The following is a 17,152-nucleotide window of genomic DNA, read 5'->3' on the forward strand; positions in this document are numbered from 1 at the left end:
TCTCAACCTCTTTGACTCCATTGCCCTGCTTTGTCCAAGCCAATATTCGAAGCTGACATGAACTTCTGGTATTAACTTCTGGTTAAATAAGAATAAACAAACTCAAAAATTAGGTTACTATTGTACATCTTTAACATTTTTAGGTGTTATTTAAGATTGTTAATATAGCAAAAAATGTAAATAATGTTAAGACTTACTGGAGACCCCATGGAAGTTTGCAGAGGCCCCTGGTGTGCAAGTGTGCAACATGTGCAAATTCTTCTTTTCTGTAAAATTATACTACTGTATCTACCTATAATTTTACACTTTGTAAGTTTAGCTGGTCATCTCTGAAAACCAGCAGAGCAGCTTATTCAGACAGAAATTAGAGAGATTAGTTTGAGCATCTTAGGCTTTTTTATGATAGGCTGTGATCCTGAATATCACTTTTTGTAGGGAGAGAGAGGAGAACCTGGTCCTTCTGGCAAGGGTGAACGTGGTGAGACAGGTCCTATAGGGCACAAGGTAAGAGTAAATATGTGCTTTTGAAGTGGTCATCTAATTTGGAAAAGACATTAATGTAAAATAAATTCCCCTGTAATTCCCCTGTATGGGCACATTGTCAAACATAACCACAGAGGTTCCTCCGACTATAATTGTGCGTTTACTTTGGTCAAAATATTAATTCTAGATTGCCTTAGATATGTGAAAATATTATCCTGCCAAGTTTACTCAGGAAACTGTTTATTTTGATTGAGATTTGACAGGGGTTAATTTCGGTCTGTGATCTTTCCACAAACAATAATACAGGAACTAACTGAGTTTTTGCTGTAGGTCGTGTGTGTGTGTCAGTAAAAATAAGGCAAGACACGTTAAACATAAGGAATCCCCACTACATATCAGATAAATGCCATTAATTTACAGGAAGTCTGCAGTTCCAGAGCTCAAATATTGGTACCTTAAAAAAAAAACATCCTCGGGTAACGACTGTAACCCTTGTTCCCTGAGAAAGGGAACGAGAACTGCATCGAATGACACTTTGGGGGGACGCCCCTCAGCGTAGCATGTGACGGCATACAAGCGGAAACTATAAAGGGACACCGGCACATATGAGATGTCAGCTTCTGTGATGAAGCAATGTATGTATGTTGCCATGATGGACAGAGGCCACTGGGCAAATTTGGCCAGGATGCTGGGGTTACACCCCTACTCTTTCAAAAGACATCTCCCACGGAGGGCTGTCTAGGAGCAATATAATGTCTGAGAACCATACTCGGGCTGGCCACAACAGGGCTACCAGTAGTAGACTGATCCCGTCACGACGGACCCTCTCTAGAGACCCTCTCGACAGGATTTCTGCTCCCTGGTTTTGACTCCCCGGGATGTATGTTGCTCTTAGAGACAACAATTTCCTCTGGGACCACAGGAGGATCTGATGCGCCAGTCTGCATAGAGGCCAAGACCTCAGACCCCCCGATGGTTGATATAGGCTACTACGGGCATATTGTCTGACCTCACAAGGACATCAGAGCCCGGAACACCGCCAACATCTCCAGGCATTTTACGTGCCTGGAGGAATGATGGTCCTGCCATAGGCCTGTCATAAAGCGGCCATCCATGACCACTCCCCTGCCCATGAGGGAGGCGTCTGTCAAAGCGGTTTTCTGGTATCATGACGCTCCCAACACTGGACCTTGGGACAGAAACTAAGCTTTCTTTCATATAGATCGGGAACGAAGGCATCTGTGCGTAAACCTGATCATGTGGAACGGTTCCCCCTCGGGAAGAACCCCTTGGTTTCAACCACCACTGAAGGGCCCTCATGTACAGCAGGCCGAATGGAATAATGTTGAACGCTGCTACCATAAGCCCTAACACTCTCTGAAAATGTTCCACAGTGATGGCTTGGCCTAGCTTTATCCTGTGGCCAATATGGACTCAACTTGTGCAGGAGACAATCGTACCTGCATTGTGACCGAGTTCCACACCACTCCCAGAAATGGAGTTCTCTGGGCTGGTGTCAGCACTCTCTTTTTTGTTGAGTCTCAACCCCAGGCTTTGGATATTGGCGAGAATGACATCTCATTGCCGAACCGCCAGCTCCTGTGACTGGGCCAGGATCAGCCAATCGTCTATATAGTTGATTACCCTGATGCCCTGGAGCATCCATACATTTGGTAAATGTGCGAAGGGAGAGAGCTAGGCCGGATGGAAGAACCCGATATTGGTACGCTTCGCCCCCGAAAGCGAACCCCAGGAACTTCCTGTGAGATGGACGGATTGATATGTGGAAGTATGTCTCCTTTAGATCTATGATGACAAACCAATTATCCGAGGATTGAATTTGACTCACGATGATGGGAATACTGAGCATCTTGAACCTGAATCTCCTCAGAGAACGATTCAAGTGTCTGAGATCTATTATCGGACGCAACCCCCCATCTTTTTTGGGAAATGGAAGCGTCAGCGTAAGTTCTACCAGGAAGACTCTTTTTCAACGTCACTAATTGGTAATTCCAAGTTACCAATCACGGCTCTACATCAAATATAAAAGGCTGACCTTACCTTCCCCTTTCGTTGCGTAGGTGTCGCAGAAAAGTTTTCCGTTCGCAGATGCCGACGCGACAACAATTAGATGCTGTCGCATTTATTCATGCACTCGTTCAATCGCCAGGCAACATGTTTCAGGATATTTTGCTTACAATTTGCGAGATCCGACGATGTCCCGCCCTATTTCCTACCGCACGCCGAGGTTCCTGCGCTCAGTCTTCGCATCTTCCCGTAGACACAGCGGTCCTCGGAGAGTTTTGACCAGCTAAGGCCGAGAAGTTCAAGCTGTCTTTAGGCTAGAGCACTCCAGAACCGCGCCGTCTGCACAGGTGCTATTATCTCGCAAATCACAGACCCACCGACATGAATCAACAACTCTGCAAATCACGAGACGAGCTCTCACTGGTTCAAGTTCAAACTCCCCTCCAAGGCTTTGATTCGTTTTGGTAGGCACTGCACCTCCACCAGCACTGTTAATGTGTCCTCTACATGATTAAACTTCATTCAGGTAAGTAATTCTCCATGGCTTCCTACACGTCCGAGTTGAAATCATGGTTAAAAATTGGCGTCCACGATGTCGATGACGTGGCGCTATCTGATCACTACAGCTGATCTGCACACTGCAGACGGGCCGGATAGCTCGCCTTAATGCTCGTACCAAGTGTAAGGAAAGTTTGCGTTTCCGTCAGTCTGATATTCCACATTTCAGTCGTGATCTAATAATATCAACGTTGGCAATGCCACGCTCTCATTCGCAGTTTACAAATACCTACTAACATCCGTGTAACTGATTTAAAAATCAACTGCCCGAGTTCTAAGAGCTCTATTATGCATTATCACGGGTCGCGCTCGTTATCACGTCTGCTCACTTACCAGAGTTCGGTTACGTGTGCGTTTAATTAAAATAAATAAATAAACCTGAGCGAAAGAGAGCAAGTTTATCATTTGGCCGTTATGCTATTCTGCAGTGATCATATCTACAATGGCAGAAAGTTATTAATTGTGTAAGAATAATTCACAAACAACTATTTTCACCATATTAGGCTATACCTAAATTCATATTAAGTCATTGTAAGAAAAAATGATGTGGACTTCGAAGATCTCAAAAATGAAGTTTATTACAGCATAGCAGTGGCAAGGCACACAAAGCACCTTGGGTTCACCAGCGTCAGAATGAACCCCGAGCTCATCCCAGCGCAAACATTTTATACAGTATTACATCTGTCTTCCCTCTCAGCATGTAAATGAAGCTTTCTCTTAAATGTAAATCAAGACAAACATATTCGTCTTCTCTATCAGCGTGGAGCTGAAACTCTGTCTTTAAATGTAAATTGAAGAGAACGAGGCAAGTGGTGCCTCCGTGTCTATGTCTTTGTTATTCCAAACTCTGTCTTTAAATGTAAATCGAAGAGAACGATACAAGTGTTAGACTGATACGGTCAAATGTTTAAAGGTGATAATATCTCTCAGAAACTCCCTAATCAAGATGGTTCTTGAATACCCACTGTCTTTCCCACTCTATAGGTGATAACCATGACTCTGTGATTTTGTTTAAGATTGTAAGGAATTGATTCTATGATAAATAAGCTCTTTCAAGTGAAGGAACATTTCAATATAATCTATATTGGAGTGGAAGTTTGATCGGAGCAGACTGTAATTTCTTAATAATTGTGAAATAATTCTGTGACCACACTGCTTCGGGTCTATTCAATTACTTTAGAATTTCCTCAGAATTATAACAACTTCACCAACAGTTTCAAATATGTTAGAAACATAGAAACAACAAATCTAATATAATTCTGCCACCACACTACTTCGGGTTTATTCACTTACTTTAGAATCTTAACAGAATTATAAGAGGCCAACACCAAGTTTCAGTTACTTTAGAAACTTTACACTTAAGCACTTTGTTTCAATTACTTTAGAAACAACAATTCAAATACAACTTTGTCACCACACTACTTCGGGCTGATTCAGTTCCGTTAGAATCTTAAACAAAATCGTACAGAATAGGCTTAACAACTCCTCCTGCTAAGACTGAATAAACCAAATTCTCTTCTGTCCTTAAATTTTCCTTTTCTAGATTTTTTTAAACAAGGGGTTTCCTGACAAAACAGCACTTAAATGAAAGAAAACGGCTTTTTCTTACCTTTTTCCCCGCTTTTTGTTGGAAACCTCCTGGAAGGGTGGCTCGCCAGTGTAAGAAAAAATGATGTGGACTTCGAAGATCTCAAAAATGAAGTTTATTACAGCATAGCAGTGGCAAGGCACACAAAGCACCTTGGGTTCACCAGCGTCAGAATGAACCCCGAGCTCATCCCAGCGCAAACATTTTATACAGTATTACATCTGTCTTCGCTCTCAGCATGTAAATGAAGCTTTCTCTTAAATGTAAATCAAGACAAACATATTCGTCTTCTCTATCAGCGTGGAGCTGAAACTCTGTCTTTAAATGTAAATTGAAGAGAACGAGGCAAGTGGTGCCTCCGTGTCTATGTCTTTGTTATTCCAAACTCTGTCTTTAAATGTAAATCGAAGAGAACGATACAAGTGTTAGACTGATACGGTCAAATGTTTAAAGGTGATAATATCTCTCAGAAACTCCCTAATCAAGATGGTTCTTGAATACCCACTGTCTTTCCCACTCTATAGGTGATAACCATGACTCTGTGATTTTGTTTAAGATTGTAAGGAATTGATTCTATGATAAATAAGCTCTTTCAAGTGAAGGAACATTTCAATATAATCTATATTGGAGTGGAAGTTTGATCGGAGCAGACTGTAATTTCTTACATCATTTAATATTTAAATGACTCTACAATATTTGAATCGTGTACAATCGCTGTAATACTCAACCCTTCTGGTGGCTACGTAATCCATTGAAATGCGTGATCGGAATAAGAATTAATGTGAGGGGTTCTTTCACATTAATTTTCAGAGAAATGCAGTCTAAAGGATCAAGGCAGCTGTGTGGCTCTGGTTAAAGCCACATATAGTTAGTCAAAACTGTTAACTCAGTAGAACTAATAGTCATATTAACGTAGTATTATTTATGAGAAGTCAGTGAAGGAGGCTCCAGTGACATTGTCTTCGCTCAACTGTATGATTTACTTTTTCATGTATCATTCTATTCAAGAGTCTCAACTGGCTGTGGCCAGCAATCTTCCAGCATGAATGGGGCTATTTCAGCAAGAGCAATTCAGGAGCCATGTCAGTCATATGCTCCACACCTGAGAAAAGGATTCCACAATCAAGAGACAACAGATCATGTATCACTCAGAGTCTCTTTCACATACCGATCATGGCCGGCTGTACCTTCATCGTATACAATTAGGAAAATTGTAATTTAATATTTTGTCCATTCATAGTTCGTTTTCATGCATCCAAATTCACGCAAGTATTCTAATCCTAAATTTTTTCAAGTCTGTTCACTGTACCTTCTCGGTTGCTTTAGGCATAGCAAACCTATGACTCATAAAAGTAGTCAAAGTTTCAACAGCACGTTTGCAGCTTCAATTAACTATCACCGTAATTTAAAACTTTTTCTGTCAATCAGAATCACACAGGATGGAGTCTCAAGGAGTGTCAACATAAAGTTATCATTCCATCGATGAAATATGTAGCTCATGCGTTGCTATCTCTAGTCACCGATTAGGTTATTCTGTCTCATCATCTATATCGTAAATCATGTTGGCAGGATTCATGTAAATTTAGTTCATGATCCACTAACCTGGAGGAATGTCACTAGCTCCTACCAGCACTGTTACAATCTTTAAAGTAATTCTCAACTGAATTTTTCTCACTCTTAACTGAGTGTGTAACCTTGCAGTTGTTGGTTATGCTCGAACGGCAGCATTACACTCCAAGCCAGAAGCAAAATCCATTCAACCCCTTCGATTACGTCTGTCTGCAATGGTCTTTTTTTCTAGTGTTATTCAAATCGTAACTGTCTGTCACAGCGTTCATGGCTCATGAATTCAGGGGATTATCTCCAGGAGTTAATACTCCGATTTTCCCCATGGTCTTCTCTAATTACGTTTATCCTCTATTTCCTTCCTCTTTTCTCAAGAACTAAGAATGACTATAAAAGTCTATCACATTATCAATTTATAAATTTGCAAATTCTGCCCATTCTCATCTATTTCTAAATTTCGATTTATCATAACTAACGGAGAACTACCTTTTTAACCTGGTTCGGGTCTCGTCAGTTCAGACCTCAATAGCTGCAGTCTATCCTCCTCCCTGTGTACTGCCATTCCTACAGGACTGGGGCTGCCACGACAGTGGCCGAACTCGGTAGTTCTGTCGCAACCATCAAAATCCTCGGCAGATGGTCTTCCTCCGCATTCGAGTCCTAACTAAGAGCTGATCCAATCATCCTTGAAGCCCAGCAAGCTCTTTAGTGATATTCAGGTAAATTCTATACAATTACTGGTGGTGGTATCAGGCAATGGCCTCGCGTGGCCTTGTCTTCAAGCGGCACCATAGCCATATATTTATTCATATACAATTAAACCTTGCCTTGTCTGGCCTATCATGGCTATATCTGCGTGGTCTAACGAGACCTGTCTTTGTCTGGCCCATTGTAGCTGTATCTATGGTCAATCGAGACCTGTCTACACCTGTATCTATGGTCTATCAAGATTTCTCTATGTCTGGCCTATCGTGGTCGTATCTGTGGTATATGGAGACTTGTCTACGTCTGGCTATAGCGGCCGTATCTGTGGTCTAACGAGACCTGTCTATGTCTGGCCTATGGGCTATACGTATGCATAAGTTCTGCATTTCAGTTTCCGGTTGGGAAGATTAAAGCGGAGGAAAACCGAAGAAACGGGATTATGGCAGAGTCTTCAAAATTTACTGTCCTCTCGTCTTTGAAACGAAACCTTCATATGTTCAAATGTAAATCATGCTAATTATCTCCATTTTCTTTTAGGAACATTCAGGATTCATGACCGGTGGGTATACTTTCGTTCATCAATTTTGGGGGGTAGGCTGGCCCCGTCCCGATGGATCCACAATCCACCTACTTTTGGGGGATCGGCTGCGCCCCTGCCTTCGTTTTCAGCCAGGAAACGCTGATCCGCTACCCTCGGATTACGATCTACGGACGGGGCCTACGCCAAAGAACTTTGAAAATAATTGCTTGCCGGGCCGTCAATAAATGGATGCTCGTTACAAACTTTTCTTTATTTATTTACTGAATGGTCTCCCAATGACTAAGCACTGGTTCAGATCTTATCTAGCTTCAGTCTTAACGCTTCGCGGTCTGTCTCCACATCATTACACTGGGCATTCCTTTCGCATCGGAGCCGCTACATCAGCGGCTGAATGCGGTGTTCCCGACTCCACTATCCAAATGCTCGGCAGATGGTCATCTTCAGCATTCAAGACCTACATCAGATCCGACATCCATGTTCTGCTAAATGCTCAACAAGCCCTCTCAAATCACGTTCAAGGTAAATTCTTCGCTAGCTACTGGTGGTGGTGGTTGATTCGTATCATGCGTTCGATTTTCGCTGATTACACATTTAATCTCGGTTTTCCGGCTTTAATTCTTTCTTCACAATTAACTTAGCCCTTAGCTGAGTATTTTAGATTAGCTTTGCTGGGAAATACTTTAATAATGCTTAAGGTTAATCGTATACCTACTTGCTTATGTCTATCGTTATTTTCTCTTCAGAAAGCGCAATACGGTTAGCCTATCGCTGCTCCCGAAACTCTACGATCACTAGCATTTAAGGCTATCTCGGCCTTGTATTAATGCATATTACATTCAATCTCGATCCAGACGCTTGAACTAAGCCTATCGAGGCATCAGCCTATCGAGGCATCAGCCTATCGAGGCATCAGCCTATCGAGGCATTATTGAGGCATTAGCCAATCGTGGCTTTAGTCAATCGTGGCTTATTAAATAAACGCGTATTACATTTAATCTCGGTTCTGACGCATGAACAAAGCCTTACGAGGCACCAGCCTATCGAGGCATTAGCTAATCGTGGCTATTTCATAAACGTATTTAATCTCGGTTCTGACGCATGAACAAAGCCTTACGAGGCACCAGCCTATCGAGGCATTAGCTAATCGTGGCTATTTCATAAACGTATTTAATCTCTGTTCTGACGCATAAACTAAGCCTATCGAGGCTTCAGCATATCGGGGCTTCAGCCTATCGAGGCATCAGCCATTGAGGCATCAGCCAATCGTGGCTTTAGCCAATCGTGGCTTATTACAATAAAGCATATTACATTTAACCTCGGTTCTGACGCATGAACAAAGCCTAACAAAGCACCAGCCTATCGAGGCATTATAATCGTAGCTATTTCATGAACGTATTTAATCTCCGTTCCGACGCATAAACTAAGCCTATCGAGGCATTAGCCTAGCGTGGCTTAATCCATAAAAACGCATATTAACTTTAATCGCGGGTCTGACATGAAATAAGCCCATCAAGGCCAGCCTACCGAAGCATCAGCCTAACAAGGCATCAGCCTATCGAGGCATTATTAAGGCTTCATCGAACAGCTTTTATGATTACTTTTAAGCCAAGTATAATGGCTAATCGCGGCTTATACATCAATTCACACCAAAGATGGCCTGGATATTTTTATTCCTATCTATTATCTCGGCCTGTCGTGGCCAAACAAGTCATGGACTGATGTATATGCTATTCAATTTAGTTTTTATAAATAGTACCGGTCTTTATAAGATTAGCAATAGAAAGTTGCCCTATTGTCTTCCATTTATTAATTCTCTGCATGCCTTTCAGACGGCTCATTAGCCGCATATTAGTCACTTTAAACTGAAGGTCATCACGGACCAAAATTTTAACTTCCCCACATATGGTTATATTTTCGTAGCAATATCATACGTAATAATTCGTATGCATGATCTCGGCCTATCGAGGCATTGTAATCTAACGAGATTCACGAATAAGCAAAGCTAGGTTCTGAGGCAACCGTAGCTGCCGATGATACCACATATCAAAGGTTCCATATAATCTCTACTCGTTTTCGCCAGTCGTAGCTTCAGTTCTTTTAGGATTCGTATCATACCAGAGCACAGTTTACCATTAACTTCATTTCCACTCTCGCTATTAATTTCATCATGGCTCCAACCGCACGTCAGATACGCATTAAGGCTTTTCTCGAAGTCTTATTAGCTTTTACATGGTCTAACTTCCCTGCTTACTTCCAGAATTCTTTAGGTACGTATGGAATTCATCTCATATTCCTTAATTGTTGGGGGTATAGGCTCCGCCCAGCCTAGACTATCCGACAGGACCTACCGGTCAATTCACAGACCCAGACGGATGATGGAGCCCACGCCAATGAACTGAGATGGAGCTTGTCGAGTTTCTACTTTATTTGTCTGTATTCTTGTAAAATAAATTTATTTCATTCAATAATTCTCCCGAGTCTTTCTGGTAGAAATGGAAGCGTCAGCGTAAGTTCTACCAGGAAGACTCTTTTTCAACGTCACTAATTGGTAATTCCAAGTTACCAATCACGGCTCTACATCAAATATAAAAGGCTGACCTTACCTTCCCCTTTCGTTGCGTAGGTGTCGCAGAAAAGTTTCTCCCCCATCCTCCCCACCACCACCAGGTCGGCTCCTGCCCATCCGTCGGGGGTATAGGCTCCGCCCAGCCTAGACTATCCGACAGGACCTACCGGTCAATTCACAGACCCAGACGGATGATGGAGCCCACGCCAATGAACTGAGATGGAGCTTGTCGAGTTTCTACTTTATTTGTCTGTATTCTTGTAAAATAAATTTATTTCATTCAATAATTCTCCCGAGTCTTTCTGGTAGAACTAAAAAGTAGCGGCTGTAAAACCCTGTGGAGGAATATGCTATATAGCCTCCTTTGCCAGCAGGGAGTTTACTTCCTGTTCCAATACCTGACCCTACACTGGGTCGACTACAGTCCAGAAAACCCTGTTGAACCTGGGTGGACGGGAACTGAACTGCAGCCTGTGCCCATTCTGAATGGTGCGCAGGGCCCAAGGAGAAATATTCGTCAGATTTTTTCATTCATCGAAATATTTTACTTTCGCCACCCACAGAGAATCTAGACTGGCTTGGATCTCTTTGACAAAGCCTTTTTCGCCTGCAGAACGGCCCTCAGGTCACCCTGCTTTTGTTGAGGCTTTGTCTGAGAGTGCCGTCTATGCCCCCAGGCTCCTTGGGGGGGGGGGGGGGGGGGGTTCTAGACGAAACGCTCTCTCTCTGTGCCTGTCTATTGGCAGAGGAGCTGGTGAATGGCTGTGGCTGCGGCTGCCCACTGGGGGGAAATTTCTTAGATTTGGAGCGGCGAGCGAGATATTGTTTGAAGGCCGCAGACTGTTTCTTCACCTCCTGGAACCTGTTGACGATGGTATTTACGGCATCGCCGAACAGGCCAGAAGGCGAAATCGAGGAAAGCATCAAGAAGGAAAGCACAGTCTTTCTCCCTGATGCCCGATAAATTTAACCAAGGATGCCAGGCCTCTCTGAGACCATCATAGCCGCCATGGAACGGCCAATAGCAAGGGCCGTCTCCTTGGTGACTCCGAGAGACAGGTTGTGCAACTCGTTGTGCAAATTGGGAAAGAACGTCAAACCCCGGTGATGAGGTTGCTCTCTGACAGCTCAAGTATCAGGTCCTCGATTCGAGCGGAAGAAACCGCGGGGCGGGCTTCCGCAAGAGGCTCGAGGACATCGGAACCGTCAGAAGAATCCCGAGAAGGTGCCTCAGCAGCCTCGGGATCCCCTGACAGATCCATCTGCGAGCCACATGAAGAGTGCCGCCGCGCCACCTCGGGAGACGTGGGTCCCGCACAATGGGGCCCATGAGCCTGGCCATCCTCATTAAAGATGGCCAAGTGGGAACGCAGCACACGGATCGATAAACGTTCACAATCCTCGCAAGCAGCCCCCTCGAGAGCTGCCTGCACGTGCTGCATTCCCAAACAGTGTGTGTACAGTCATGTGTCCCCACCCGTAGAGAGGGCAGGGATGCACACACTTCCTGAAACTCGCACTCGCCATCATGCAATATAATGCTTGTCATTTGACAAACAACACCAAATAGGACGTACAAACAGAGAGCGCTTGCTGAAGAACAGAAAGCTGACATCTCATGTGTGCCGGCATCCCTTTATAGCTTCCGCTTGTATGTCGTCACACATTACGTCATGACGCAACACCAATCAGAGATTGGCTTAGTTTAATTCATGCTTCAGAGACGCTACGCTGAGGGGCGTTCCCCCAAAGTGTCATTCGACGCAGTTCAAGTTCCCTCAAAAGAAAACTAAGGCTGGAAATGTTATATGGTGTAAACCACATTACCACCTGTGTAATTCTCTAGGGGCGCTTTGAAAAAGGGAAAAGACATTTCTTTGTTTTAGCCCCTGCATTAAATCGTGTTATTACTCTTCCAGGACCATGAACAATGATTAACCTGACCACACTCAGATCCGTAGATATTTTGTCAGGTTGCTACCGAATATGTTGTTAAATGATAAATCTTTAAATGTCTTTAAATAATTACAAGGGAGAACAGGGGGAACCAGGAGCATCAGGCCTAAAAGGTTCAAAGGTCAGTCTTATTTCCTCAGTAATCCATGCATAAGAAAGTTAAAAACAATTCATATTTGAAGCTAAAATATTAAAACAAGGAACATGTGTGTGTTACTATAAGAAGTTAAAAAAAAAATCTACTGTCTTAAATGACTAAATATAATCTCTGTCCATATTTTACAATTACAGGGGGATCCAGGAGACAAAGGTGGTGAAGGCCCAACAGGATCACAAGTGAGTAAAGTTTACAAATCTCTAAAAGTGACTTTTTGACAACTCTGACTAGCAAATGCAACACTGACCTATTAATTAGCTTTATTCTGACATCAGTTGATTGCTGTGGAGTATAAAATTCATCATTATCTTTCAGAGTGTAAAATAGAGTATACAGAATTGAATGAATATTCAATGAAGAGTATACAGAATTGAATATTCTCCCAAATATGAACTTGTCATGCTGACGTAATTGGGTGGTTGCTCTTGACTGAATGAAACCAGAAAGGGCAGGATTTATTGATTCCTCCATGGCATTATGCAAAAAAACAAGTTGTCAAATAAGCCAAAGTCAGTAAATACATGACTGTGCAATGAAAAATAACTGTGATGAAGTTCCTGAAGTAAAGTTCTCACATGAAAGGACTGTAAAGCTGTTAAAGGAATTCATAGTTTGTGATGGTGTGAAGTTATAATTTGAAATATTGGTAAGACTTTACAATAAGTTTAATTATTTAACATTAGTTAACTACAGTTTGCATAAACTGCACTTAGACAGCATTTATTAATCTTTGTTATGTTAATTTCAAAAATGTACTAATACCTTAATGCCCTGAGAACTTACATGAACAGATGAACATATTTATTTTTATTAACATTAACAAAGATGAATAAATACATGAATTTACTTATTTATAGTTCATGACACTTAAAGCCACAATATGTATTTTTTCTGCTTTAAAAATAGCAAAAATAACTGTATCTATGTTATATATTTCTATTAGATGTGTACTTACATTAACCCCGACAGTTTCCACCAACTTTCAAATACGAAGAAATTTATAGTTTAATTCGAAGACACGGGAGTTTTTTTTTTTTTTCGTTTCGTCACCCGTCTATGGCGTCATATAACCTTTGACTCCTCTATTTTCTCTAACTTCCTTGCGGAACCCGGCGAAACCGCCAAACACAAAGGGGAACACTGGACTACCGCCAATAAAGCAAAGAAAATGACGAAGAAAAAAAAGTAGTACGTATTTTTATGTGTGTAAATCACGTGCCCGCTCACGAGCGCTCACTCTTAACAGACGCTGTCCCCGGTGCTGTTCGCGCATAAATCGTTCCCCGTTCACAGTAACCGGGTCGTCTCATTCAAAACAGCCAACAATGTACGTGCCCTCTTCAGCGCGCTCATGCTTACTAAATAAACGCCTCACCTCCGGCGCCTTGCACTCACTACATTCCCTTTAGCCTTAGCACATAGTGGATGCATAACGCAAACCCAGTCAAACGTTTGACTACAGTATCTTATGTGCTTTATAATCCGGTGCGCCCTATATGAAAAAAATGTTCTAAAATAGGTAATTCATTGAAGGAGCGTAATATAAATATTTATATTCGTCTGTATTAGTTATGGACCACGATTACGCTTTGCCTGCCCGTTTTGCTGCTACAGCCAGCTCAGTAAAGCTCAAACGTACGGGTGAAAAATATGACCCGAGAAGGGTTTGGGGCAGGAGAAATAGTATGACACAGGTAAACATTGGGGTTGCATTTAAAGCTTCTCGACAAGTTAAATCTACAGAGAGGTGCCGTATATCCGTATATTTTGTGAAACGATGATGTCATGCCATGAGCTGAGCTGGTTGTCATTGAGAGCGACAACAACTCCCGTGAGCCCACGCTCTTTCCCGATCGTCATCAAAGTACGTCTTTTGTTATTATTTTAAATGAGTGACCCCTGGTGGCCAAAAATCACATACTGTACGTTTAATAAATTAAATGAGTCATGTAATGCCATTTTTATACAAGTTAATTTGATTCTTTAGGGCCTAAATGAAAAGTTTGTAATATACTTTAATAAAAAATTCTCGTTAGTATTGTAAAAAAACACTCATTTTACCTGGTCCAAAACAGCTGTTTTCATGCCTTTAAATGGTTATGTGCTTCGCTCACCCCGACCTTCTGTTCTGCTGGCGTTTTGACCCAACCCATATGGAACTTTGCCTTGACAACAGTTGAGGGTATATTTTGGAGAGAGAATGGCAGCGGGAGTCTCTGAGGAAACAGTCGGACCGGAAACAAGATGACGGCCACAAAGAAGTTCGACAATTAAGGCTTGAATAGGACGAATGGTTGGTTAACATAATGTCACTTTGATCTATCTTTATGTACTGGCAGGGTAGAGTAACTTGTAAATAGGGATGGGGCCGATCCGATCCAGTATCGGGACCGATACCAGCATAATTCACGTATCGGATTTTTCCGATCCAACCTGCGGAGAAATCCGATATTTATGATCCATGTCTGCGCTTTAACGTTGTCTGCTGAAATGACTCCAAAAGTGATTCCTGCCGGGCCTGCTAGTCTGCTATAGCTGGCTGCAAACTGTGGAATGGATATCCTGAACGGAGGTGCAGCTCAATCAGTGACTGTAAAACATAGGGCTCAATGAGACACACCCCCGCTCAGGAAATCCATTCCGCAGTTTGCAGCCAGCTAGCAGGATGTTCGCTGTGTGGAAATCATATGGTGGAACTGGAAACACCGCTGCAGTGCAGAGCAAGACAGCAAAGTGCAATGTTTGCAAAGCCGTATTAATTAAACTATTTGATGCATGTTTGCAATTCGCAGTCAAGAAGAGAAAGAGAGAGATCTCTCACGCGGTGCAACAACAGCAAGCACAACATGACAGCCCGGCGTAATGAGTGACGACAGAGGAAACGTAGCCTGGTTACACTTTAGATCTGTGATATTAGTCTGATTTCCAAATATTAAAGAATATATTGAGGTAAAAAAAAAAAAAAACATTAAAAACAATAGCCGCATTCTGTCTAGCCAACTTCCTTCCCATCGCGGCGGTGCGCTGTCATTTCTCCCTAAAACTCAAACTTTAAGACAGAATCAGCACGATCGATGATTGTAGTAAAATGCAGTCTCTGCTGTTACTAAATTGCGGGACGCTTTTAATAATAAAAAGAGCTATTGAAAGCACAAAATTTGCGCAAGAGATGCTGTTCCCAGTGCGGCGCGCTCCGAAACAGTCTGGTGAGAAATGATTTGCGCAAAAATGACAGTATTGACAATGCTCGTGGGGAATCCCCTTCGAAAACAAAACTCAGCCACTGTGTCTATAGTGGTTCAGATTTAGGAACATTAAAATGATTGCTGTGTACGTTATTACACCCAGGAACAGAACACCACAAGCGCTTAAACGTCATTCGGCTCCAGCGTATCAGCAATGACGTAGTGTACTTCCGTGTAAGTATAAGGGAACAATATGTTAAGTTTGGGGTAATAAAGGGGTAACAAGCAGATATACAACCTGCAAATAACTTCGTAAGTACACTGAAATTACGGTGTATATTTCTGTAATTATGGTGTACTTCAGTGTAGGTATAAGGGAACAATATGTTAAGTTTAGGGTAATAAGGGGGTAACAAGCAGATGTACAAGCAAATTATTTAATTAGTTAAAAAATAACAGGTACCTATTCTGTTAATATATTCCAGGCAAAGATTGTACGTCTGTTTTTTATAAAATGTATCACATTTCTGGCAAAACATGTTCAGGATAATTTTGACATCTGTGGGTTGAAAATTAAACACACACACACATATATATATATATATATATATATATACGTATATATATATATATATATATATATATATACACTCACCGGCCACTTTATTAGGTACCCCATGCTAGTAACGGGTTGGACCCCCTTTTGCCTTCAGAACTGCCTCACTTCTTCGTGGCATAGATTCAACAAGGTGCTGGAAGCATTCCTCAGGGAGTTTGGTCCATATTGACATGATGACATCACACAGTTGCCGCAGATTTGTCGGCTGCACATCCATGATGCGAATCTCCCGTTCCACCACATCCCAAAGATGCTCTATTGGATTGAGATCTGGTGACTGTGGAGGCCATTTGAGTACAGCGAACTCATTGTCATGTTCAAGAAACCAGTCTGAGATGATTCCAGCTTTATGACATGGCGCATTATCCTGCTGAAAGTAGCCATCAGAAGTTGGGTACATTGTGGTCATAAAGGGATGGACATGGTCAGAAACAATGCTCAGGTAGGCTGTGGCGTTGCAACGATGCTCAATTGGTACCAAGGGGCCCAAAGAGTGCCAAGAAAATATTCCCCACACCATGACACCACCACCACCAGCCTGAACCGTTGATACAAGGCAGGATGGAGCCATGCTTTCATGTTGTAGACGCCAAATTCTGACCCTACCATCCGAATGTCGCAGCAGAAATCGAGACTCATCAGACCAGGCAACGTTTTTCCAATCTTCTATTGTCCAATTTCGATGAGCTTGTGCAAATTGTAGCCTCAGTTTCCTGTTCTTAGCTGAAAGGAGTGGCACCCGGTGTGGTCTTCTGCTGCTGTAGCCCATCTGCCTCAAAGTTCGACGTACTGTGCGTTCAGAGATGCTCTTCTGCCCACCTTGGTTGTAACGGGTGGTTATTTGAGTCACTGTTGCCCTTCTATCAGCTCGAACCAGTCTGGCCATTCTCCTCTGACCTCTGGCATCAACAAGGCATTTCCGCCAACAGAACTGCCGCTCACTGGATGTTTTTTCTTTTTCGGACCATTCTCTGTAAACCCTAGAGATGGTTGTGCGTGAAAATCCCAGTAGATTAGCAGTTTCTGAAATACTCAGACCAGCCCTTCTGGCACCAACAATCATGCCACGTTCAAAGTCACTCAAATCACCTTTCTTCCCCATACTGATGCTCGGTTTGAACTGCAGGAGATTGTCTTGACCATGTCTACATGCCTAAATGCACTGAGTTGCCGCCATGTGATTGGCTGCTTAGAAATTAA

General features: G+C 42.5%; 1 protein-coding gene across 1 annotated transcript in view; it reads left to right on the forward strand.

The window, feature by feature from the left end:
• col25a1 (collagen type XXV alpha 1 chain) overlaps nt 1-17,152 on the forward strand; it is a 483,837-nt gene that overhangs the window by 375,916 nt on the left and 90,769 nt on the right. The window contains exons 15-17 of the mRNA XM_089129575.1: nt 436-504; nt 12,068-12,112; nt 12,283-12,327. Of these exons, the coding sequence (XP_088985701.1) occupies nt 436-504; nt 12,068-12,112; nt 12,283-12,327 (159 nt within the window). The remainder of the gene's footprint in view (nt 1-435; nt 505-12,067; nt 12,113-12,282; nt 12,328-17,152) is intronic.

The sequence above is a fragment of the Pimephales promelas genome, chromosome 1, assembly GCF_988280905.1.
Source record: "Pimephales promelas chromosome 1, fPimPro1.hap1.1, whole genome shotgun sequence".
Taxonomy (NCBI): Eukaryota; Metazoa; Chordata; class Actinopteri; order Cypriniformes; family Leuciscidae; genus Pimephales; species Pimephales promelas.